At 49.9% G+C, this 26,136-nt stretch overlaps 1 protein-coding gene across 1 annotated transcript in view; it reads right to left on the bottom strand.

The window, feature by feature from the left end:
• The window catches only part of LGR6 (leucine rich repeat containing G protein-coupled receptor 6), a 116,369-nt gene that overhangs the window by 19,112 nt on the left and 71,121 nt on the right, over positions 1–26,136 (bottom strand). Inside the window, exons 5-6 of the mRNA XM_059414077.1 lie at positions 22,514–22,729; positions 17,241–17,312 (exon numbers count right to left, since the gene is read on the bottom strand). Coding sequence (XP_059270060.1) covers positions 17,241–17,312; positions 22,514–22,729 — 288 coding nt within the window. The remainder of the gene's footprint in view (positions 1–17,240; positions 17,313–22,513; positions 22,730–26,136) is intronic.

The following is a 26,136-nucleotide window of genomic DNA, read 5'->3' as shown; positions in this document are numbered from 1 at the left end:
TACCTGGAATGGACTCCATCAGGAACAGTCCCCACTGGCTGAGGAAAATACCTCAAGCCTCTGGAGACATTAGTGGCTGGGGAAGGGACAGAGAAGAGAATGAGGCCATCTTTACCACCTTGTCACCAGCACTAGGGATTCCAGAAGGTTCCATCAGGTGATTACTTTGGCTAGCTGTGGCCTCTGCCATCTCTCAGAAAGACCAACGCTTTTTATCTTTGGGTGGTGGCAGGACAGCTAGCTTTTATTTTCTTTTAGTTTTTCTTCATTTCCTGATTTTTTTTTTTTTTTTTTTTTTTTTTTTTTACAATGAACATATATCACACATACAATTCGCAAACAATGGAGGCAATGAAAGTAGTGGCAACTAGGGATGCCTGGGTCGGTGAAGCGTCTGACTTCAGCTCAGGTCCTGGGATTGAGACCGGTGCCAGCAGCTTCTTGCTCAGCGGACAGTCTGCTTTTCCCTCTCCCTCTGTCCTTCCTCCTGCTCGTACTCTCTCTCTTCTCTCAAATAAATAAATAAAATCTTAAAAGAGAAAGTGGGAGCAACCCACGTTGGAAAGGGAGCAGGGAAACATGCATTCTAATACATGATTCGCCGGAGATTAAATGTGCACCATCTTTTAGACATAATTCAACAGTATCTTTTCAGATTCAAAGATTCATACCTAGTCACCCCAAGTCCAGGAATTCAACCTACAGAAAAGTCTACCCCTGGGTGTGAAGGTAGATGGATGAGGACGCTCGGCACTGTGTTGTTTAGACATCAGGGCCCAGACTGTTGGCCCACACGTGATCACAGGTTTGCTCCTTCTACCCTCTTAAGTGGTCTTCTGGGTTTGTGCCCTTATGGCAATGTCAGGGTAATGGGAGAGAGGAACAATGCATGAGACCAAGGGCCAATCGAATTTTCATTAGAGATGATTTGCAGCTGCCTGTGACAAAGGAGCTCCAGAGGCAGGGGGGACCCTGCCAAAAGAGAGGGATGCTTGCTTGCATTGTGGGGAAGACAGTGCAAGGTGACTAAGGAGTAGTAGGAAGCAAGAGCTGCAGAAGACTTTCCTCGAGTTTTGTTCTACATTATGTGATGGGATTATCTCCCCTACCCCTCCTAGGAGAGAGACTTCAAAAGAGATCGTCGATCTTCAAGATTTTTAAAAACTTTTTACTTTTTTAAAAAAAGATTTTTAATTTCAGGGCGCCTGGGTGGCTCAGTGGGTTAAGCCGCTGCCTTCGACTCAGGTCATGATCTCAGAGTCCTGGGGTCGAGTCCCGCATCGGGCTCTCTGCTCAGCAGGGAGCCTGCTTCCCCCCGCCCCACCGCTCTGCCTGCTTGTGATTTCTCTCTCTAATAAATAAATAAAATCTTTAAAAAAAAATTTTTTTTTAATTTCAAGTAATCTCTATACACAAAGTGGGGCTCGAACTCATAACCCTGAGATCAGGAATTGTATGTTCCTCTGACTGAGCCAGCCAGATGTCCCTCAAACTTCAAGATTTCTTTTTTTTTTTTTCATTACTATTTTTTTAACCTTCAAGATTTTAAAGTTGACTTTTGTTTTCCCTCAGTGGCTAATAAGTTAGCTCCATGTGGAAATGTGCCTGATTGTGCGAGGGTTGACTCGGCGTCTCCAGATTCCTGTGGCCGAAGTCTGTGGTACAGTCTCAGGTACAGTGTCCCTCTTGACACCCCCCTGCCCAGGAGGACCCCAGCCCAACTTCTCTCAGTCTTTTCCAGCCCTCCCTGCCCTGACCACGCTCAAGAGAGGACTATCTGATGCCAGGGCAGGGGACCATGCCAGGGCCCTTTAATCACAGAGTGACTTGGCAGATTCTATGGGTAAATACTATGTTAACACAGAGATAATGACAGGTTCCCCTACATGACGGGGTCATTACACTTAATAGTCCACAGGTAGAGCCAGGAACCCGGCCCAAGGGTCAGAAGAGCAGTGACAACCGTCTGGCAGCCGGTGAGCCGGTAATTGCACCCCCTCACCTCCCTTACCCCCCCAAAACACACTAATTACCCGATTACCCTCAGACTCCCATGGTGATCTTGGCTAATTACAGCATAAACCCTCCCACTTTGCTCTGCTCTGCCCCATTCCTTTGTGAATCCTACACCTATCCTTCCAATGACTCAAAACTTGATCCTCTCAGAAGGGCTATTTCTGGTCTTAGATTTTATAAAGGATTCACTCTCTCATCTCAGTGTCTCCAAATCAAGGGTCCTCCTTTTAACTCCGCTCAGCCCTTTCTGGAATTCTCTACCGTCGCTCAGGGAGAGCTGGGTAAGTAACAGAAGAGCACTTTCTCTTAAAGCCTTCATATTGTGGGGTTATCATAAAATGCAAAGAATTGCAGCTGCATGACCTCAGAGCTTTAGCTTGCCCTTCCATCTGCCTGCAACACTGTAGCGGTTTGCATGGCTTATGCCTCTACTTCATTCAGGTCTCTGCCCAAAGAGCACCCCATGAGAGGACTCGTCTGAGTCCTCTATTTAACAGAGCATCACTTGTGTTCCCTTACCCTGTGTGGTAGACTAAAAGTGGTCACACGTCTTCTCCTATTGCAATACATGTGTATGAGATCAGCAGCCTGTATGCCTTAAACTTACACAGTATGTCAATGACACCTCAATAAAGCTGGAGAAGAAAACGTGGCACAAGTCCCTTGTGGCTTCTCCAGTCAAGGAGTGGCCTCTGCCTCCCCACTCCTGAGAAGGGGCTGGCTTGTGACTGGCCCCGACAGTCTCATTCTACAGAATGAGGCAGAGAGGCCACGGTGTGAGCAGGTCCTAAGTCACGAGAGGCCTCATAGCCTGTGCTTTCCTTTGGAATGAATGCTCCTGCCACCACACAAGAAAGCCCGGGCTAGCCCCCCGTGGCGGAGCCATGTGGGGAGGACCGGCCAACAGCCAGCACCAAGGCTGCCCTCTCAGACTTGTGAATTAGACTCCTCAGAGCCTTTAGCTGTCGTTGAACCTCTGGCCAACTGCGGCCTCATGAGTGAGCCCAGGGGAAGGTTCCAACAGCAAAGGTCCCAAAGGTCCCAATCCACAGAGGTATGAGAAAGGCCCTGATGTTTTGAGCTGATCTGTTATGTAGCAGTAGACAAGGAGAGATTCTGCTTTCCTTTTTCTCATAGGACATACTGAGAGCTGATATATATGTGTCTATTTTCTACCCACCCTACTAGAAATTAAAGTTCCTTGAAAACAGAAACTCTGTTTCATCTTCTGAACACCAAATACTGGCATAGAACAGTGGCTCAACAAATATTTGTTGAATGAATACATGAATACATGAGACAGTCTAGATAAATTGATTGATGAAAAGCATTAATGGACTCTTAAGAGTATCTAGAATATTTGGCAGAACATCCTTAAGACTTTAAGGCACTTAGAGAATCCTGAAAGGCACTGTGAGGCTTGCTCATGGCCCCAGGGCCCAGGGACAGGTCCCATGTGATTTTGCTATCACCGACCCCTTCTACAGGTCATTGGACTCATGTCCAGGAAGCCAAACTGAGTAGTTCCAGTCTTCCTTGGCAGCTTCTGGACAGGAATTCTGCAAGGGATGGCCTACCAGACAGTGGGAAAAGACACAGAGTAAAGGCATGTGAACTAAATGGCCGTGTGTGTGTGTGTGTGTGTGTGTGTGTGTGTGTGTGTGTAATGTGGAAAATAAAAACTGTGCAAATGTTAAAAGAAATACTGCAAACTACACACCAGGGGGGTGGCCTGAATGTTCCCGTTTGGACACCTACACGCATTCAATGACCTGGGTAAGTAGCAAAGCCCTGCTACATCTGGGGCCCAATAGATGTGACTTCGGGTTCTAACTGTCCAGGGAACATGTCTTTGCGACTCTCTCTGCCCTTGATGGATTCAATTCAGTTCAATCGATGTTTGTTACCTGCTCAAAATATGCAGAGAATTCTGCTGGGGAAAGTGGAAGGTGGAGAGATGGGCGACAAACAGCCCAGTCAGGACAAAGGCACGAGACAATGAGTGGCCTTGGCACAAGGTGGCAGATGCTGAACCTTCAGAGATCACACAGAGTTGGGAAGACCAGGAGGGCTTTGTGGAGACGTGGTATAGCTCCAGGACTAACCGGAGTCCCTGCCTCCAAGTCATCCACAGGATGACCTTGGTTGAGCGCTGGTTATGTGCCGGGCACTTAGTGCTGTGCCTGAATGATATCATAACCCTTATGACAGCCTAAGAGGTAGATACCACTATCATACCCATTTTACAGTTGAGGAAAGTGAGACACAGAGATGTTAAATATGTTGCCCAATCACACAGCTGTTAAACTGCTGTGCCAGAAACCACTCTCTCTCCACCGAAATCCACTCTCTCCTTTCTCTACAGCCCCACAGCCCAATACCATAGCCACCAGCCATGTGTAGCTGTTTAAATGTAAATTAATTACAAGTTAGTATGATTCAAAGTTCATCTCTCAGTTTCACTAGGGATACTTCAAGGGCTCAAAATATCATGGGGCAAGTGGCTACCGTATTGGAAGCCCAGAGTTAGAACATTTCCCTCATCACAGAAAGTTCTGTTGGACATCACCATCCCGGAGTAATGGCAGGAACAGCCAGGAATGGGACTAGGATATTTTCCAGGCTTCTTCGTGGTGGGTGTGCTCTCCCATGGAAGGTGGGCGGAAGTGATCTGTCTCACATTTAGTGCAGGATTTTTACTTTTCAAAAATTTTTTAAAATTTTTTATTTTATTCAAATTCAATTAATTAACATATAGTGTATTGTTAGTTTCAGAGGTAGAGTTCAGTGGTTGATCAGTCATGTACAACACCCGATGCTCATTCTGTCATGTGCCCTCCTTAATGCCCATCACCCAGTTACCCCAACCCCTGACTCCTAGTGTAGGATTTTTAAATAGCCAGGCTGTCTCCATGGTCTCTCCATGGTCTCTCCACCCTTCCACTAGCTAGATACCAAACACAGTGAGGCTATGGGGATGGTGAGATCCTAAGAAGGCAGATCCCTGGTTTCTTAGTCACCACATGGAAGAGAGACACTTGCCAAGAAGAAATACTCGCTTCAGACTGTTATATGATCCAGAAATAAACTTCTACTATGTTTGAGCCGTCATACATGTTTTGGCCTATTTGCCACACAATTTAGCCTACCTTAACTAATTCAGTCAGCATCGCAGCCGGGATTTGAACCCTGGCAGTGTGAGTCCAGAATCCATACTCTTAGCTGCTACATATCTGCCAGAAAGACCATTTTAAAATGCCAGGCTGCCTGTGTCACTCTCCTGCTGAGAAATCTGAAAAGGCCTCCTCATTACTTACAGCACAAAGTTCAAGTTCCTCAGTGGGCTGTGATGCCGCATGCAACCTTCAGCTCCATCTACCATCTCGGCCCCACGTGTCTTCCCAGCCTTGGGTGCTTCCTGGTGCCCCTCATATGCTCGCAGCCTGGGAACCCTCCCCCTCCCCCCACTTAGCTGTCGAAATCCTAGCCCCCTTTGAAGTCAATACCCTTCCTTTGCACACCTAACCCCATGCCTGCAGTCAGAATGAATCACTTACTCTCTTGATGCTTTTCTGAGGTTTTCTCCAGAAACATGCTTACCATTAGACTGGTAATAATGGCGGTGGTGGTAATAATGATGATAATAATGACAGTAATTACTATGGAACAGTCACGATTCTGGGTGATTTATATAAAGATATTAATTCATTTCTTTCCCGTGCCAACCCTTTGAGGTAGATATTACTACCATCTTCATTTTGCATGTGAGAAACTGAGGCACAGAGAGAGGCAATCTGGGCACAGGACCGAAGAGCCAGGACTGAAGCCCAGGCAGCTTGAGTCCAGCATGGGCTTATCTGTGTACTTAGTGTCTTCCCATGAGACAGGAAGCTTATCGCCATCAAGAAGCACGTGGGTTCCCTTTGGGTCTCCTGAAGCCCGGGCACAGGGCCACATATGCAAATAGTCATTGTCAAGGATGACCATATTGTCAAGGCCTGGAGATGGAAGCTGCTTTGGCCTTTGTGGCTGGCTGCATTCGGGCACTGTTTCAGCCCCTTGGGATTAGAAGCTATCATGCAACCTCTTGGCAATCGCTTCGCAGGAAGGACTTTTCCTGGCACAAGCTCATTTGGTCTGACTCCTGCATTGCAGGGCGGTGTAGGACGCCCTAAACTTCAGCTGGACAACTCATCCATGGCTTCATAGTCTTTTATCTTTAATAGTCCAGAATCAGCCAGAAGCCCAGGAAGAGTTCATTGTTCTGTATGCCGTTCCCAGGAGCTGGGAGCAGGCAGAGAAGGGCTGAGGTTAAAGAAAAACCATTTTCAGTTCCAACCAGAATTCAGTCCAGAGGCTGCAGCTGTCCACGGCTAATAGCCCCCTTCATCTGCTCAGCTGCTTCCAGGCAAACCTAATCAAAACTGATGGTAGACCCACACCCTCCGTAAAAGTAGCTAAAGAGGTGACCCAAGCCCCAAGCTGTTCAAGGATCCACATCCCCAATTTTCTCCTTCCCATCTGGCTGTGCAGAAATGGCCAACTCCTGAGCTCTCTGGGGAGCCTCACCATGGCCTTCAAGCAGAGATAGCAGGATTTAAGAGTCATTTTGTCTAGAGTCTTCTTTTTATTGATAAGGACATGGAGGCTCAGAGAGAGGAGGTAAATCATGGCAAATCCCACAGCTTGGATTTGAAGTTAGGCCTGTTGGCTCTTGGTTTAACATCTTTTCTATAGACCACCCAGAGGTTCATCCCAGCTAGGCTCCAAGTAGCAGGGCTGAGAAAAAAGATTTTAGGGAGACTGGGAAGGAGGATAAATGGAGGGGAAGGACCAGGCTTCCCCCCAGGGGAAGAAACTCCTGTGGCAGTCTCTTTGGGTGCCACCATGCATGTCAAAGCCAGTTGGTTACAAGGCTAGATGTCCATTTGTGTGTTACCGGTTTTAGAGTAGAAAGAGCTTTGTCCTCTATGTACTGACAGATCACCTTGAAGCAGGCACTTAACTTTGGTCCTCATCTATACATTAGGAATGCGCATTACATAAGGCTGCTCTGTTCACCAGGTCCAGAGCCTGCACAAAGTAGTTATTCAAATAATTCCGATTTGTGATGCCTGGGTGGCTGAGTAGGTTAAAGGTCTGCCTTCAGCTCAGGTCATGATCTCGGGGTCCTGGGATCAAGTCCCACATCGGGCTCTCTGCTCAGCGTGGAGCCTGCTTCCCCCTCTGCCTGCCACTCCCCCTGCTTGTGCTCTCTCTCGCTCTTACAAATAAAGAAAGAAAGAAAAGAAAAAAAAAATAAAAAATGCCAATTCTTTCCCTCTCTTCCTTTTACTAGACACGAGACACCAGAACAGATGCTTCTATTCATCAGACACTGCAACAGCAGACACACAAGTTGGTCTCTCTACTCTTCACAACAATAAAGGAGGATTAATATAATTAATTGGTCTTCCGCTTACACTTTTATTCTCAAGGCTAATATTTGTGTTTATTAAATCAGATCACAGATAAGGGCACATGGAGGAATGCAGGTGAGGCTATCTCCCCCGTGTGAAACACAAAACACAGACGTTCCTGATTGTAAACTCTGAGCCATTTTTATCTCCCAAAGGCCTGTAACAAAGACGGGCAACAAATCCGTGGCTTAATTGCTCTTCCACTCTTGCAGACTGAGCCTTTATCTCCATCTGACTCCACATGCTTCGGGGCAGATGACCTGGCAAGCCAGGAACCAACAAAGACTTTATGACTAACAGCATTGTTTTACCTTCTAAACAACCTACATAAAAGGCCACCCATTAATAAATGCAGCAATTAGTAAAATTGTCCTCAGTTTCTATTGAGAGACACAGACACACCTTCCTCCTAACCTCCCTCCACCCACACTCACTTCCCTGCCAGAAAGAAAACTGAGAAAATACCTGAAGTCATAGCAGCCCCAGTTGGAATGAAAGTTGCCCCCGGCCCCTGCCGTCGCTTGCTGCCGCACCTTCATGAAGCACCTGGGATCAGAGAAGCCCAGCCCTGGAAGGGAGGCATGGAACAGTCCAATCTGCTCCCGAGAGGGACTCCTCCGTGAGATTCCAAGTGGACGGGGGTCCGGTTTCTGCCTGGACTATGCAAATGGCAGGGCCCACTGTCCAGGCCGGGCGTCCAGGGAGCCACAGTGGAGCTGCCCTGAAGATTAAGGAACAGTTCCTCACCCTGAGCTCAAGCACCCCGTCTCCTTCCTCCCTTAGCCCGTGTCCTGTCAGCTGGAAGACCATGCGTAACCGTCTTCCAAAGATGATTGCCATATTCCACCAAAGACTTCCCCCACATGTAAACAAGGCACGTGGATATTTAATATTCCCACCACTCTCCCCAGAAAAGCCCTAGCCACACGGAGGAATGGTACAACAGAACTGCATCCTCTAGATGTGGGCGGACCCTGGGGCAGCACCCCCCTCACCTGGAGGTCATGGGCCCATTAATGCAGGGGGCCTGACAGCTTTATTTATTTATTTATTTTTGATTTTATTTATTTATTTATTTATTTATTTATTTATTTGACAGTGAGATCACAAGTAGGCAGAGAGGCAGGCAGAGAGAGAAGGGGGTGGGGGGAAGCAGGCTCCTGGCCCAGCAGAAAGCCCAAAGCAGGACTGGATCCCAGGATCCTGGGATCATGACCTGAGCCGAAGACAGAGGCTTTAACCCACTAAGCCACTCAGGCGCCCAGTGAGCTGACAGCTTTGAGACTGCCCTGGTCCAAGCAGGATGGGGCCTGAGGATTTGTGCTAGTGACTTCAGTTCACTGGTCTAATGTCAGGGTCCTGGGCTTCAATCATAGGGCTTACGGGGAATGAACAGGGGTACCTATCCCTATGGCAAGGATAAGGATAAGGGACCATCCCAGTGGGTTCGGCCCATGTTCAGGGCTTCTGTTTCTCCATCTGTTTCTCTGGGTTTGGGCTGGAGACTTCACTCGGCACTAAGTATGGATGATCAGAGCCGGGCTGAACCCTATAGACTGGGGAATCCACTGCCCTCACAGCACAGGTGAAGAAACTGAAGCTCAGAGAGGAAGGAGCTGGGACTTGCCAAAGGCCATAAACCCATTCATATATTCAACAAGTATTTATTGAGTACCTTCCCCGTGCCAGGCACCATGTCAGGGGCTACAAAAACTCATGGAGTGGGTGTCTGGGTGGCTCAGTTGCTTAAGGGTCTGCCTTCGGCTCAGGTGGGATCAAGCCCCACATTGGGCTCTCTACTTGGTGGGAAACCTGCTTTTCCCTGTCCCTCTGCCTGCCGCTCCCCATGTTGTGCTCTCTCTGTCAAATAAATAAAGTTAGGGGCGCCTGGGTGGCTCAGTGGATTAAGCTGCTGCCTTCGGCTCAGGTCATGATCTCAGTGTCCTGGAATCGAGCCCCGCATCGGGCTCTTAGCTCAGCGGGAACCTGCTTCTCTCTCTCTCTCTCTGCCTGACTCTCCACCGACTTGTGATCTCTCTCTCTGTCAAATAAATAAATAAAATCTTTAAAAATAAATAAATAAATAAATAAATAAATAAATAAATAAAGTTAAAGAAAAAAACACCTCATGGAGAGGAGGGAGACAGACAACCAACAAGCCACCTAGATAGACAGATAAAACTGCTATCAGATTGGTGAGCTCCATAGAGAAAATCAAGTAGGAAAAGGGGATGAAGAGTAATAGGAAATGTTGCAAAATAGTGATCAGAGAGGACCTAGCTAAAAAGGTGACATGTGGGAAAAGACCTGAAAGATGTGGATAACTGTAGGAAGAATATTCCAGACAAAAAAAGAGTCAGTGCAAAGGTCCTGAGACAGGAGCATGTCCATCTGATATATCCAAGGAAGCCACTGGGACTGGAGTAGATTGAGGAAGGGGTGAGACCAGAGAGGTAGCAGGGTGTCACATCACCTGAGACCTTGTGGAGCCTGTAGGCTTTTGTCCAGAACTTTGTAGAACTTTGGCTTCTTTCCAGAGGATGTTGGGGAGCCACCGGAGGGTTTTGAATAGAAAAGTAACATGATCTAATTTGTATTTTAAAAGAATCCTTCTGGCTGTTGCGTTGAAAAGAGATTGTAAGGATGAAGGCAGAGGGACCAGATGAGAGAAGGGTGTTGGCTTGGGCCGGCACAGTAGCCGTCGAAGGGTGAGTGGTCAGATTCTGGGGAGCTAGCGTGATGAGGTCAGAATGCTGGCAACAGTAGATGAGTAATAAGTTAAAAAGAAGTCAGGACTCCTGATCTAGAACCCTTAGTCTCTGTGATAGCAGGAGCCACAATTTTCTTGTTCATAAGTGCTTCCCTAGTGCTCATGTGACAGCCCGGCACAAACTATCAGCTCAGTAAATGTTTATGGAATGAGAAAATCCAAAGAAACAGAAAAGAGAGTGGTAATTATTGTTTCTTAAAAAAAAAAAAAAAGATTTATTTATTTATTTGCGAGAAAGAGAGCAAGGGGAAGGGCAGAGGGAGAGAATCCCAAGCAGATTCCCCACGAAGTGTTGAGCCCAACATGAGGCTCCACCTCACGACCCTGACATCATGACCTGAGCCGAAATCAAAGGTCAGACGCTTAACCGACTGAGCCTCCCAGGTGCCCCTGGTAATTATTCATTCTTACCAGCTCCTCCTTCCCACAGATATTAAAGATCAGCCATGAACTTATTTCCTCTCCATGGTGTCTACCAGAGAACCTGTTGCTAAGTGGTTCCAACACGGTGCCACCAGTGCCCCACTCCCCACCCGCCCCCTTAAACTCCTATTCCCCACCCCCCAACTGCAAACCAGCTGGCCAGGGTGCCTGTGGGAGCAGCAGAAGTTGAGAGTAGAAGCTTTGGCCCCATTGCCAGTGACAAGAATGGTGACCTTGGTCACCCCAAAGACCAGGGTAATGGGCACGGGAACGCGGTACCGGGAAGAACCCATGATAACGTGTCACGGTATGAGAACACGACACAAACTCACTGGGCAGCTCGATTTTCTGCCTCTGAGAAGTCATTAGTGCTTCTGCGGGGAAAGCCAGAAAAAAAGTTTTATATGGAACAATAAATTCCTCTATAAGCCACAAAACCCCACAAATTTGCAGTTAATAAACCCACAAATGTAAGATGATTAAGAACTGGCGAGGAAAGAGGTCCTTGGTTCTTACAGGGTTAGCCTGGAGAAGCAGTGTGGTCTGATGGGCTGAACCTGCGCCAAGGACAGAGAAACTCAGGTTTAAGTCCCTGCTTTTAATGAAATGAGTGAGTCAAACCCTCTCTGCCTCAGTTTCCTCACCTCTAACACAAAGGATGCATAATTCCTGCCTTGTTTTCCTCAACAAGTGGTTGCCGGACGGGGTGGGCGTGGGGATAAGGGAGCTCTGAGGTGAAACAGCCTTTACAAAACTACTTTTGATTCTCTTAACTGCAGGGAATTATCGGTGTGATGATCAGCAGTGTCTTAAAAAAAACTGAGGGGCGCCTGGGTGGCTCAGTGGGTTAAGCCTCTGCCTTCGGCTCAGGTCATGGTCTCAGGGTCCTGGGATCGAGCCCCCCATCGGGCTCTCTGCTCAGCAGGGAGCCTACTTCCCTTTTCTCTTTCTCTGCCTGCCTCTCTGCCTACTTGTGGTCTCTGTCTGTCAAATAAATAAATAAAATCTTAAAAAAAAAAAAAAAGAAAGAAAGAAAATTGACAAGATTCATTTGAACCTCTGCCCTACCCACGCTTTTGCTCAAGAGAGCCCGGCCTCAGAGGCAGCTGCGGTGGATTGAACTGTAGCTCCCTCAAAAATATGTCCCAGTCCTAAGCCCTGGAACCTATGACTATGACTTTATTGGGAAAAAGGGCCTTTGTCGATGTAATTAAGAATCTTCAAGTACGATCATTCTGGATGAACAGGATGGCCCTAAATCCAATGACAAGTGTCCTTATAAGAAGAAACAAGGAGAAGGCCATGTGAGGACAGAGGCAGAGTCTGGAAGGACAGAGACATCTGTAAGCCAAGGAATGCCAAGGGTCGCCAGCAGCCACCAAAAGTGAGAGGGAGGCCTAGAACAGATTCTGCCTCAAACTTTCACAAGGAACCAAACCTGCCAGCACCTGGATTTTGGACTTCTGGCCTCTTCCTGAACTGTGGGAGAATACATTTCTGGGTTTTGTTTTTAAGCCACAAAATTTGTGGTGATTTGTTACGGCAGCCACAGGAAACTATACAGTAGCCATGCCCTGACTCCTGGGAACTTCTATCTACCCTCTAGAGGGGATGAGTCACCCATGGACTGCTACGAAGGGACACCTCTGGGCAATACCCTCCCTGCCACCCTAAGACCTAAGGTCAAATGAAGGAGGAGGAGGAAGAGAGGGGGAGAAGGAGAGGGAGGGAGAAAGGAAGGAAGAAGGAAGGAAGAAAGGAAAGAAAGAAAAGTTATTTAATTAGTTAATTTGGGGGGGTGGCCCACTGCTGTCTATCCAGCATTAAATGGGAGGACAAGAAAGAGAACACCAACATAAATGAAGCATGTAGAGCGTTCCAGGCACTGTAAATACTGCTTATGAATGGTAAAATATCATCCCCCTTTTCTCTGATGGCAACTGAGTCTCCTGAGAGGTCAGGGGACTCGCACAGGTCACGTGCTGGTGGCATGTGGATCTCAAAGCAGGTGTGCTAATTCTAGTCCAGTCCTTGTTCGACTCTAGAATGTCCCCGAGCCCTGGAAAAGCCTCCAGGGGAGACCTGTTTGGTTGTTCCGCCCAGGCCAAAGGCTGACCATCAGGCCCAGGACTGAGAGGTGGTCAGATCCTCTCAGGACCAAGTTAGAGCAAAATATGTTGGTAGGGGTGGTTTCAATGACATGGAGACAGAGGAACACTTTGCAGCCACAGCTGCCGCTGAAATAAAAGTATTCTGTAGAAGCAGCTCACTGGGGCATCTGGCACCAAAGGAGGTTTACATGGAATGCACGATCTTATATTATAAGGCAGAATTCTGTAAGTTCCTGCTTTGCTCTCCTCTCCTCCCAGACCCCTGAATGCTGGGGCTGATTTGTACAAAAGGTTTCTGTTCCTACTATGACCCCAAGTTCCCCTCCAAAGGCGGAGAGGTCTAGCCAGCACAGGAGCTCCAATAGGGTCTGATGTGTTCAATGAGGTTCTAACAGGGCCCAGATATTGTTGCCCAGGAATAAGGGTGGAGAGGCGTGTTGTCCCCAGATCCATCCATGGATTATCCCCAGATCCCTCCTAGGCCTTGCCCCTCTGAGTTCTACCCAAGATACAGACATCAGATCCCCAGATCTAGGGAGTGGGGGCGGGCCTGTGGGCTGTAATTGCATTTGCCAGGCTGTATGTATGCATGTATGTATATGTACGTATTTAGCACAAATTTTATTGGTAGGTACGGCTGGGGATTCAAGGATCATGATGTGACAGCCTCTGACTAGCATCCTGTGGTCTCTGAGCATGGATCTCCAGGCAACTGACCTAAGGGCATGAGGGCCTGGTTTCAAGTCCCTGGGATCTCCTGGGAGAACCTTCCCAGAACTGTTCCTGGTCATGCTTTCTCTTATTTCTCAGTCTGGGAAGTCCTGTAATTAATCTGACCTCACAGCAGCTAGGGTTATGTGGAGCAATGTATTAGGAGGCAAGAGGTTTGGATTCTAGTGGTTCATCATCACTTACAAACTGCAGAAATCTGGGCAACTCGTCCCAAATCTCTGGATTTGGTCTGATGTGGAAAGTAGAAGAAAAAGGTATTTCAAGGGTTCAGGGCTGGCTCTTCTCTGATTCTGAAATTCCCAACAGGGGTGGAACACCCTCACTGTGGAAGCAGAAAGGAGCTGTGGGGGCAGGACAGAGTTCATCCTGTCTCCCACCCGCTAAGATTTCTTGGCAAGGTCGGGAATGATGATGAAGGCATCAGGAAAAATGGGATCCAGGTCCCAGAGCTTCTCCCTTTGCAGTAAGGCTTTTGCCTGGGGCCTGTGGAGTCGGCATGCTTTGCTCTGCTCACCCAGACCCTGGGCCCTGCCCAAATCACCTGGATTAGCTTGGTTCTTTTGGAATAAATGAGAATACAGTGCCTGCTTATCTCACTCACTCCTCAGGCTCGGATGCAGCCCATTGTGCAGACAGGGGCATCGAGGCTCGCAGAGGTGTGGCTTCTTGCTGTGGCTGACCCAGCTTGCAGAAGTGGAACCAGGGGTGGGACCCAGGCGGCCTGACCTCCAGAGCAGAGGGCATAGGCGAGACCGTGTTGCCGCGAGGCATGTTTACACCAGGTATCTGTGTGCTGCGCGGGGGTGTGAGGTGGGAGTGCTGCACTGTGCGGTAAAGAGCATGGAGGGCCCGAGCCACACCCGCACGTGGTGGCGCGTGCACTGTGCATGTCCATCACCCGCTGCGTGCGGTAGGGGATGGCTGTGTGACCACGCATGCGCCGGCCCGTACCTGGCCCCACCTCCCCAGGTGGAAGGACTGGGAGCCGCTCTCCCCCAAAGAAGCCTGCAGACAGAGCCAAACCACAGCTCCGGCTAGGGGGGTTTGATCTTCCCCTGCTGCGGAGATGAGAGAGGTCTAAGTGGCAGAGATTTATGGGGCCCGAGGGACAAATACCCTTCCAATGAAGACGCTCACATGAAAAGCTCCAAAGTAATAACCGAGGCTGCAAAGTGTGCCAATTATGCAACAATTAAAAGGTTTCACTATCTTTCTTTCTCCTTTTTTCTCCCGGCCACTCCGCCCCTTTTCCACATCTGGCTGCCCCTGCAGGCTCCCCCAGCAAATGCTGGGGGGTGGGGATAGAGGATAAAGAACACGCTTTTCCCCTTTTTAATTGGAGATCAAAAGTTGGAAGAAGAGCTTATCCCTCAAGGGCAGGGAGGGAAGCTGTGTTGTGGAGATTGAGGCCCTCAGAGGAGGGGGTGGGGGTGAGAAAGGAGTGCAGGGCAGGTTCCTAACAGATTCCCAGGCTCTGTACGGACTGTACACACATCAGCTCATTTAATCCACACATCAACCCATTAGATCAGGGTGGTTAGTGGTATTACACTGCAGATTAGAAAACTAAGAATCATGAAGGCAAATGCCTCGACCAAGGTCCCACAGCTGGTAGAACTGGCTTGAGCCCCAGGTATCAGATGCTAAGGGCCACAGACTTGGCGATAAGGCTTTCTCCTGTCTCTTCGCCTTGCCTTTGCATCTGGGCAGTGGGCACAGGCCCTGGGCTCTGTGTGACGGAGCCAAGCACTCTCACAGATGAAAGGTACAGTGGGCACTTAGCGGCAGGATTGCTCTGTAATTAAGCCAGCACCAGCTGAGCCAAATGCCCTGCGCAGCAATCCAGCGGCTAATTGAGAAAGAATTAGGCAGCGTGCCCCAAAAGTGAAGAAATAGCTGCTAGGTGGCTTTTTAGAGGTGCCAACCCACACCCAGTATGTGTGCCACCTCCCCACTGGATTTCCCGGCAGAACTAACAGCCCTCACACCCCAGGGCAGATAACACTGGGCTCCTTGCCACTCTGCTGATGCCCAGCAGCTCCAAACTCCACCCCCCCCACTCCCATATCTCCTGAGAGAGGGTGGTATCGGTGGCATGGGCCTTAAGAGGTCCCTGGCCACTTCTGACCCCAAACACCTAGCCGTAGTAGACTTGCACAATTCACAGTCGACTCAGATGGCTGAGGGGCACAGGGCAATAAGCTAGGAGCTTCCATGGGCATTTTCTCAGTTAACACATCCCAGATTTGCTCTGTCCCTAACTGAGGGAGTAACTCTGGGCATGCCATGTCGCTTCCCTGGACCTCCAGTTGCTAGTGTGTTGGTGGAGTGGGCTACAGTGTCCGGCTTTCACTGGCCGGCTGTCTGTGGAGGCTAGAGAACACAGAGCCCAAGTCACGCACAGTGGTGGGGAGAGGTTCCAACTTTCCTGACTCCAGGCTGGGGCACATCCCCCCACCCCCCACTCCCAGGCACTTGGTCAGCGGCAGAGTGAGGGCACAGGGAAAGCCAGGCCCAGCTCTGCTATTTCTCCTGCTCCAGGCTGCGCCCAAGAGAACAACTGGGCTCCTGGGTCTCCCGCCCACCGGAAAGAGGAGCAGAGCATTGGTCTCGGCCTCCCTATTCCCTTCCCCTCCACAACCACAGATGCAGACAGCCCAGACCTCCTGGGTTAGACTTGCCAAATGGCTTTCCCCAAACCACTGCCTCCTTGGGTCACAGCTTGTCTCCCGGCATTTTCTCCTGGGCTGCTTTGGTTCTTGAAAAATCCCTCACCTTGGGAGCTTGGGTGCTGTCTGGGTGTTGGGCGGGGAGGGAGGAGGTGGAGGAGGGGAGGCCAAAGGCACGGTGACTGTGATCATGCCCCTGACACGTGAGCCCTGCCCCAACCTTAATGGCTCACTCTCAGTGACTGGGGACGGGGGCAGGGGTGGGGGTGGGGCTCCCTCTCTCCCTGGCGGTGGTGGCCTGCACCAGGTGGCTGTGGCAGCCAGCTCCCTTGTGGGAACTGCTGGACCTCAGCTGGCATGGCCAGCAAGCTTAGAGAGCCCAGCCAGTTGTCTGCTCAAATGGGGCCCACTCAGCCCACTCTGTGGGGGCTGGCGGGACTCCAGAGGAAATGATGGGAGGGTTTGGGTGCGTTCTGACCTTAACTGAATTCCAGGATGATGATGTGTGAATAATATGGCTTTTTGAGAGTCAACAACTTGGGTGCTTTTTATAGTCAGGCTGGACTGCTGGATGGGCCATCTCCCCATTAATCATTTGGCTAGTTAGATCGACTGGCCAACCATGCCGGCATGAGTCCATGGTATTACCCTCCCTTCCATCAGCAGCCACTCTGAAACACGTGCCAAAACTGCCATCGAGTCCACCCATCCCCATCCCTAAGCCTTACAGTCCCCAGCCTCAAGATCCTCATTCTTCTGGCTTTCCTATCTGGAATGTTCATTATTTCGGTGGTCTCTGCTGGCAGGGATCCTAGATTCTCCCTCTCTGGGCCACCCTGAATTCCCAGAGGGCACATTCCACCCACCTGAAGAAAAAGGAATGCATTCAGAGAGGCATCCTAGAGAGAACGCCAGGGAGGGCCACGTGGGTGAGTAGGCCTGGAGCCAGTGCCCAGCACCCCAGTCCCGCTGGCTTCTCCCTCTGCCAGCCTCCCCCCGGCCTCCAGGCGTTCAGGCTTTCCTCACCAGGACAGGGCCCCACCACAATCCCAGCACTCACAGTGTCTCCAGATTGTGCAGCCCCTCGAAGCTGTGGGTCCCCAGATGCTGGATGCGGTTGTTATGAAGATGCCTGTGTGGGAAGGAAAGGCACGTCAGAATGGGTGCCCACAGCATCGGGCTCGGGGCGGGGGCAGAAAGCAGACAGTGGCTTAAGTCGGAAGGTGGAGGCAGAAGCATGAACACACTGACCCCAGTGGTCCAGCCCTTTGTCTCCAGGGACAAAATGATTAGCCAAGACTGACTTCTGAAGTTACAATCCCCAAGGCTGAATCAACCATGGGCTATATGGTTTTCACTTCTTACTGAAGGAAAACACAAGAGGAATGCCCAAGACCAAGGCTAAGGCAGGCTCCCACTAAGCTCTTGGAGAGAGTCCTGATGTCAGGGGGGCTCCATTCTGAGGCTTCTTCTATGGTCCTGCTCCCCAGGACCCAGCCTGCCTGACTCAGTGGCCAGACGCGTTTAGGGGAGCCAACAGCAAACCGCGGTAGACAACATATAATTAAAGGCTAAGCTTTTTGTTATAGCTGGAGAGAGCTGTAGACAGGCTCAGAGATGGGAGACTGGTAAGACCAGAGGAGTTAGGGAAGGTTTTACAGAGGTGGTAATCCAGAGCAGAGCCTTGAAGGGTAGGTGATCTGGACAAGCAGAGGGAAGGACATTCCAGGCAGAGGTAACAGGGGCATAGAGGAGGGGAGGTGGGAATGAGCATGAGTGTCTGTGCTGGATGGTGAAGTGCCTGGCCAGAGCGCATGTAGGTCGGGGGAGGTGGGAGATCAGCTCAGAAGAAATTTCCCAAGTAAAGAGCTAACTGAAAACGAATGACAGAATGATCTTCTCCCAACTCCTAACGAAATAAGCAAAAACAAGACCCCTGACTCTGGCCCAAATATTACAAGTAGCAGCAAAGCAAGGACAGAGACATAACCCAATGTAAACAAACTGCACACACTGGTGACCGAGGTGAAACTCTGGAACTCCTAACTAGTCCTGCTTTCTCCAGGAACTGAGCTGGCAAGAAAACGAAACCCTGAGAATTTCCCCTAAAACCCCAAAACTAAAGAGAAGCAGCTCTATGGAGAAGGTTTATTTCCCTTCCCCACGTCTGGCTTCCAGAGGAAACAGGTGACACTGGGGAGTAAAATAAGGTTCCAAGCTACTCACTGACTCGAGGAAATGACTTGAAGCCCGAGGGAATTCTTGGGTGGAGGGAGTGAACTCACACATTTAACACTCTAAACCTGCAGATACAGCAGAGCCCCGGCTGCCTGACAAAGGCTGGGCTCCCCCTCAGAGCACATTCCCCCTACCTTCACCCTGCCGCTGGGGCACAGAAAAGCAGATGGAATCTCATTTACCCACAATAGCCCACAAACGACAGCTAGAAGGGGAGAACCAGGGGCTCCCCAGATGACACAGCTAGAACAAGGAGACAGCTTTCCATGCATACGCCAGAACAAAGAAATCGCATGGCAATTATGGATGCACCAGGGAGACCGAGGACGGGGAGAAGAGAAGGTGCAAAGGCAGGTAAACTTTCAAGCCAAGAAAAAAAAAAAAAAACAACGAATGGATGAGACACAGAAGGAAAATTACCACCATGGCCTCCTGCTACAAAACAAACTCAAAAAACAGTATTTCCGGGCGCCTGGGTGGCTCAGTGGTTTAAAGCCTCTGCTTTTGGCTCAGATCATGGTCCCAGAGTCCTGGGATCGAGTCCCGCGTCGGGCTCTCTCCTTGGTGGGGAGCCTGCTTCACTTCCTCTCTCTCTGCCTGCCTCTGCCTACTTGTGATCTCTCTCTGTCAAATAAATAAAATCTTTAAAAACAAAAACAAAAACAAAAACAAAAAAACAGTATTTCCAAAATGAAGTTTTAAAAATGAAAGAGAAGGGGCACCTGGGTGGTTCAGTGGGTTAAAGCCTCTGCCTTCAGCTCAGGTCATGATCTCAGGGTTCTGGGATCGAGCCCCGCATCGGTTTCTCTGCTTGGTGGGGAGCCTGCTTCCCCCCGCCTGCCTGCCTCTCTGCCTACTTGTGATCTGTCAAATAAATAAATAAAATCTTAAAAAAAAAAAAAGAAAGAAAGAAAGAGAAAATGACATCGTAGGCAACAAAAATACTGAGAACCGAAATTACACTATTAAAAACTTGAGCCAAGAAACAGGGTCAGTGCTGCCTGAAATGAACTGGTATCAGAGAAAAAGCTTGAGATAATCATGGTGAATGTGGCTGAATGAGACAAAAGGTTAGAACAGAAGTGAATAGATGGAGAAGACATAAAGGTGATTCAATACAAGGGTAATTGACATTTCTGAGGGAGAGAACCCAAACACGAGACAGAAGATGTTTTCAAACACAGAGTATGGATGAAAATTCTCTAGTGGAGAAAGCATAGAATCTGCAGCTCACAGGCATACAATATTCCGGAAAATCAGATACAGAATATTTTACACCATGACATATTCTAGTTAAGCTAGTAAAGTTCAAGAATTAAGAAGCCTCTTCAGGCAGAAAAAGGAAATCTCTTACAAGGAGAGGAAATCACACAGGCCTCCAAAATGTTGTTCAAATACCAAAGTGACAGGAAGGCCCCATCTAGCACACATGGATAGAAATAGGGGTCTTGAGAGTTGTGGGTCCTGTAAGTCTTCCCCATCCTTGTCCACCTCCCCGGTTCCACTGGGAGACAGGCCCCTGCCATAGGCAACTTTGGATTTGACAGGGAAAACGTAGCCTTCCGGGAATATACTCTCTCCCCTAACAAGGGCTTTTGATTTTCCTTACTGCCTGATGCTTGTATCCTGACTGTCACCAAACTTAACCATTTCTTCCTGTGTCCTGTTGGACTCTTGTTTCCATTTTCCAGCCCCTTCCTCCTCCCCCAGCAACTCTGGTCTACACCATCTCAGCTTCCTAAATATCCAGCTCCAGGGTTCCGACTCCCTCTTCCAAACCACTCACTCAGCCCCGGGCATCCTGGGTGCCTCTAGCAGCCCAGCCTGGGGCAGGGTGTTGGGGCTTCTAGTTCAGATGAAGAGACAAGATTTGCATGTTTGCAAGATCTGCACTTAACCCAGCCAGTTAAGTGCTGCCTGGGGGTCCCACCAACATCAGAGCAGTGGGCAAAGGAGGTCTACACGCTCACAGCAGCCTGATCAAAGCAGACTGGGTTTGGATTGCACAGAAGCCCCTTCTCCTCCACCTCACTTGTCTGTTTATGCTGCCAGACAGACTCCTACGCAGCAGTTGGGTTTAATCAAACTTTCCTACTTCCTATCATCCTCAGTCTTCCTTATCTGCCTCCTGGGTCTTTTTATACCTGTTCCCCTGGACAGCTTCCTCCAGACTTCTCCTCCCTCCCAGGTCCTGGTGAGTTGGAAGCAGGACAGAGAAGTCATGTTTCTGGTTCTGCTCCAGGTAAAGGGACCAATTCCCTTTGAGCTTTGCTCTGCCCTGGTAGGTTTTCTTCTCTTGCCCCTCCTTTTGCCCAGTGGAGTCCCCCCCACCCCCCGCCAGATATGCAGCAGGCCTAGCATTCCAATTTCCTGGTTCCCAACCAGACTTTGGAGTCATTCTTGATTCCCCTTCCTCCCGGTCTTTCCTAGATCACATTTATCCTTCCTTTAAAACATCCCTCACAGTCATGTCTTCCCTTCCATTCCTTCTCCCACCCCTTATACTAGACCTCGGCCGATAGACGAGAGCCTTCTACCTGTCCCCTATTTCCACCCATCCTCCAAACTAGCCTTCCTGAAATATCCCCCTGCTCATCTTTACTTGAAAACCCTCAAGCTTCCCTTTCCCCCTGACCGACAAAAGCCAAAGACCCTGCTCGGACTCTGAGTCCCCTCACCCACCTTCCCAGCCATATTCTGCAGGAGGATCCTTTGCTCACACCAGACTAGCCTATTCACTGTCACCAAACAGCTGGACTTCTATGACACCGCTTGGAACACTGTTGGTCTTCACCTGCCTGTTCTTCATCTTCCCACGCCCAGGACCCACCCCAACTTCCCCATGAAGCCTTCCCCATCGGCCCAGGTTTCTGACACTGCATGGATCTGTATCTGTGACCAGCTATCTTGGCATAAGGTACAGTACATCACCAGCTGTTTTTTCCATTATTTAGTCCACTCTCTCAATTAGACTGTCAGCCCCTGGAGGGCAGCTGTTGTTCGAACCCCACATACGGGTTCTGGAAACACCTGTTGCTCCTCATTTGTCTGGAACCCCTCATGTGGCCCTCATTTTCCCAGTCTTGTCTCCCATGACGATCTGATCCCATTCCCTCAGGGTATCACTGGGCTGTCACCAAAATGAGCATCAGTCACCTTGCTCTGTTCACCCTCTATTAATACCCCCACTGGCCCCCAGAAGCAGGGATGGAATGGCCATCCTGATAAAAGGACGTGATCCGTAAGGATGCTCCTCTTGGTTTTCCAGTCTCCCAGGACATAGGATTAGACAAACAAACTGGTGCCTGAGTGTTCAGCTTTTAGATGGACCTACACCTCATCTATGCTCGGGTTTGGAAAATCACACCAGATTTCCAAAAGCCAGGGAGGCAAGTTGCCGTTTAGCAGAGTCACTAACGCATATGTTCCCGCAGCAATTAGCGTGTAACCCAAAGCAATTACACATGACCTCCAAGCCCTTAGTAATTACCCTATGAACTTCCAATCACTCATAGCAATTAGCTGGGAGCTAATTTGCACTCCAAAGTTCCCACTGGGGAGGCAGAGGTAACCCCGGTCCCCAATTCCTGCCAGGGATACTATCTCTCAGGTAATTACCCTGACGGGGCTTTGCTGTCTAATTACGAGTGATGGCTTTTCTCTGCTTCTCAGAGTCTGGGAAATGATATGAATTTATCCTATCCCTGTGCCAAAGCGTAAGACTGCAACACCCAATTGTTGAATGTGGTAGAAATCGCTTAATAGATTGTTGACTTATATTCCAATCAGCTAGGTATAGTTCTTATATTTGCATAGCGAAAAACTAGTAGTTTAATTCCCGTTTTCTGATCATGGTGTTTTGGCTTCTTGAAGCACTTCTATAGCTCTACTGTCATTTGACCTCATGATAATCCCCATGGGGTCAACAGGGGATGATCATCCTCAGTTTAAAAAGGAGAAACTGAGGCCAGAAGGTTCAGTACCATGCAGAGAAGAGCAGAGCTATCCAGACTTCCAACCCAGCTCTGGAGTAAACACGCAGCCCCAGCAGGACCCAGCTGGGAGTTGGGGGAGGGGGGGCAGTACAGCACTCACAGCACCACAAGGCTGGTGAGGTTCTGGAAGGCGTAGTCAGGGATGTGGCTGATGCGGTTGAGGGCCAGGGTCATGGCCTGCAGGGCAGGGAGGTTGTTGAGGGCCCTGACAGGGATCTCGGTGAGCGCATTGTCGTCCAACCACAGGTGGCGGAGGGAGGACAGCCCCTCAAAGCTCCTTTCCGGGACCAGGGAGATGAGGTTGGCATCTAGGCGCCTGGTGGAAGAGAGGATGGATAAGGATCAATCCCGGGCAAGATGCAGACCACGGTCTGGGACTGACCTGAGCTGGGCCAGCCCCGACCCCTGCGGGGCCTTCAAGGTACCCTAGGACTACAGCTGTGACTTGGCCGCCACTTAGCCTATACCCCGCCTCTTCAAGTTCCTCTATTTCGCCTCCATTCCAACCCATAATTCTTGATCCTTTAATGCCATATGTTCCTACTTATGGCACCAGCTCTTCCTCTCAGACCCAATGTTGAACCCATAGCCCCTCTGTGGATAACCAGTATCTCCCTCACACCCCTAGACTTCTCACTCTATGCCATAGCTCCCCTCCTTCGGGTGAGACATATTCTTCCCAACCCTGTCCAGTTCAAGGCCATATAGTAGGGATATTCCCACCATTTATAGAGGGAAATCTCCTCCTTCTGGACCTAGCCAAAGAGAAGGCTTCCCCAAAGATTCAAGCCACTCCTTGACCCCTGACCCCAGCTCCACTTGCTCCTTGTCTCTTCAAGGACCCAGTAGTTTGATGAAGCTCCTGCCACGGTCCTAGGGCTTCCTGCTCAATTGATTGTCCCTAATATGCTACAGTTGAAGTCCTTGCTAGGCTACTTTTCAGAACAGGAAAACAGATGGTGGTGATCCTGTCTGTGTGACAACCAGAGGTTCCCAGATGACACGGGAACTTCTGATGCAAATTCTAGAAGACCTAGAAGTTCAGCCCAGTCAAACAGGAGACAGGCCATGTCAGCTTTTGACAGCCTCGATATCCTTTATCAATACACTATTCTGCCTTCAGTGTGGGCTGAAATCGGATCACTCTAGGTAGCTGGTCCCACAGAGACCAGACAAGCTGGCATGAGACTATGGACCCCCTCCTGAACTTTTCTATGTTGAGGGGAGGCTCTGCCCTGAGGTATGGCTCTCCCACACGTATATGGCACCTCAGTCACTGACAACCCAGCCTTTGTCCACAAAGGCCAGAGGACTCCAAAGCCCTGAATCTGAAGAACAAGTGATGTGGGCAGAGGAAGGTCCTGCTGGGCTTCTATCTCCTCCCTGAGCAAATTCACCAGTGCCCTTCTTGCCAAATGTCTTAAGGGTCACTGGGAGACACTCCCTGGCTCACCACCAAGGGGAGAGAACAGATCAATGCTGGGACCTTAGATGGGAAAGCAAACGGACCTGGATTGTTCTCGAAAGCTGAGATTAGAAAGACCACCCACCCACATCAAACCTGGCAGGATGGGACCAAACACCCTTCAGTGAGTGCCCTCTACTGGCAAGGCCTATCACTCCAGATATGGTCGGTCCATGGTGGTCACCATACTCTTGATGGTCTGACTGGCTGAAACTTTGTGAAAATACAGGCTCCCAAGCTCCTCCCCAGGAGAGTGTTGTTCAGAAGGTCCAAAGGGGACCTGGGAATCTGTTTTTGTTTCTTTTTAAGTAGGCTCCATGCTCTGCTTGGAACCCAACATGGGGCTTGAACTCATGGCTCTGAGATCAAGACCTGAGCCAAGATCAAGAGTCGGATGCTTTACCAACTGAGCCACCCAGGAGTCCCTGGGAATCTGTTTCTAAAGAACACCCTAGAAGTTTCTGTGCACAGACAGGTTTGGAAAATATTGGATACACATCAGCTATGAAGAAGACAATGTCCCTGCCCTTCCTGATGTAGCTTAAATCCAGTGGGCAAGCCAGATGTACTCACAGGACAGCGAAGGCAGGGGAAGCACACCTGTGTGGGCATCTGGAAAGGCCTCCAGGAGAAAGTAATGCTTACATAGAGACCTGGTGGCTAAGGAGGAATTGGTCAGGGGAGGAGATAGGGAAAAGAATCCTGAGCAGAGGGAAGGCAAGTGGGAAGGTGGAGGTACAGCAAGGTACAGGGCTGAGAACGGTCAGGTAGGGCTGCAGCCGGAGGGAGGGGAAGCATGTGGGGAGAGTACAAGGTGAGCTAGCCAGGCAGAGAGCCAGAGCTCTCGGGGTCTCGTAAGCAACGCTGTGTTAAAGGAAACAGCCACTGAAGGGTTTTAAGCAAAGGAAGAACCTAGCCAGACTTCCTTTGAAGACCTTTGAAAAGATTCCTCTGAAGACCTTGTTGGTATAGGAGAAGGGCCAGACTGGAGGCAGGAAGATCAGCAAAGGGATAGTTGCTTTACACAACCTCCTCATCCAGAAAGGGACAGCCATGGCCCTAGAAGCTTGAGAAGTGAAATTGGCCACCCTGCTGTCCAGTCCCAAAAAGCATCCTCTCCTAGGGGTAGTTCTTGTTGCTCCTGACCTGGGACAGTACCAGGCTGGCAGGCAGGCTCCCTGGCACAATAAAGTCACCCAGCAATGCCAGGAGTCTTCTTAGCATCCCATAAGAATGCCATTGCCACTTCCTTCTGCTCAGTGAGGGCAGTGTCTTGGTGGCAAGGTGGAAGGTGAGGTACCATGAGTGAAGGCCCCGAGGCAGGAGAATAGAGGGCCAGTGTGGATGGGGAAAGCGGGCACAGATTTCAGACATCCTTAGGAAGTCAAATCGATAAGGCCTAACAACCCATTGAATGTAGGGGACGAGGACAGCTGAGGTCTGGCTCATCAGACAGGCCTGGGCCTGGGTCTCTGCAACTGCCTACCTAAAGGGGAGGAATTAAGAGACTCAGGAGGCTGGAGTCCCCAAGGTGGGGGGTGCTCCCTTTCTCTCTAAAGCCTGGGGCTGGGAGCAACCCTATCGTGACAGCCGTGACACCAAGAGCAGTCAGTGCTTCCACATATCGAGCCCTTGTCATATGCCAGGTGCAGAGCCAGGGACCAGTATGTGATCTGTGCCTTGCAGCAATGCCATGAGAAATCTCTGGTTAGCCCCATTATACAGAGAGATTAAGCTGCCCAAGGCCGCTTAACTAGTGACCCACAGAGCTGGGGCTCCAACCCAGGTTGTCTGGGGCCCAAATTCATGTGTCTCGCCACTGTGCGATGCTGGTACTGGGGGAGGGAGGTAAGAACTTGCTGACCTATTTGATGGAGCCTGGGAAACAGGGCAGACGCCGTGACCAAGCCCCTGGTAGGCAGTAGCCCTGCTTTGTGGACAGAGGGAAGGCACTCTGGGGCAGACAGGAAGTGGCGCTGGGGCAGGGCAAGAGGGAAACGATCTTTTCCTCTGTGGCTGTGGGGGCATTTGGAAGCTGCCTCTCATGCACACGTGTATGTGTGAGCACACACATGACCCACACGTGCACATGTGCACACTTTCACATGTAACCTATGGCCCTGATTAGACCACTGTCTGCATTCTGTGCAACCCAGAGGCGGGAGGGCCAGAGAAGGGCCACTTTTCCCAGAGGCCAGGCCAAGCACAGCCCTGGCTCAGGATGATACTTTCCCAGGTGAGGGCTGGCCTGGACTAAT

Source organism: Mustela nigripes, chromosome 10, assembly GCF_022355385.1.
Source record: "Mustela nigripes isolate SB6536 chromosome 10, MUSNIG.SB6536, whole genome shotgun sequence".
In the NCBI taxonomy this organism is placed as follows: domain Eukaryota; kingdom Metazoa; phylum Chordata; class Mammalia; order Carnivora; family Mustelidae; genus Mustela; species Mustela nigripes.
Note: the sequence above shows the minus strand (reverse complement) of the source record. Positions and strands in the feature narration are given on the sequence as shown.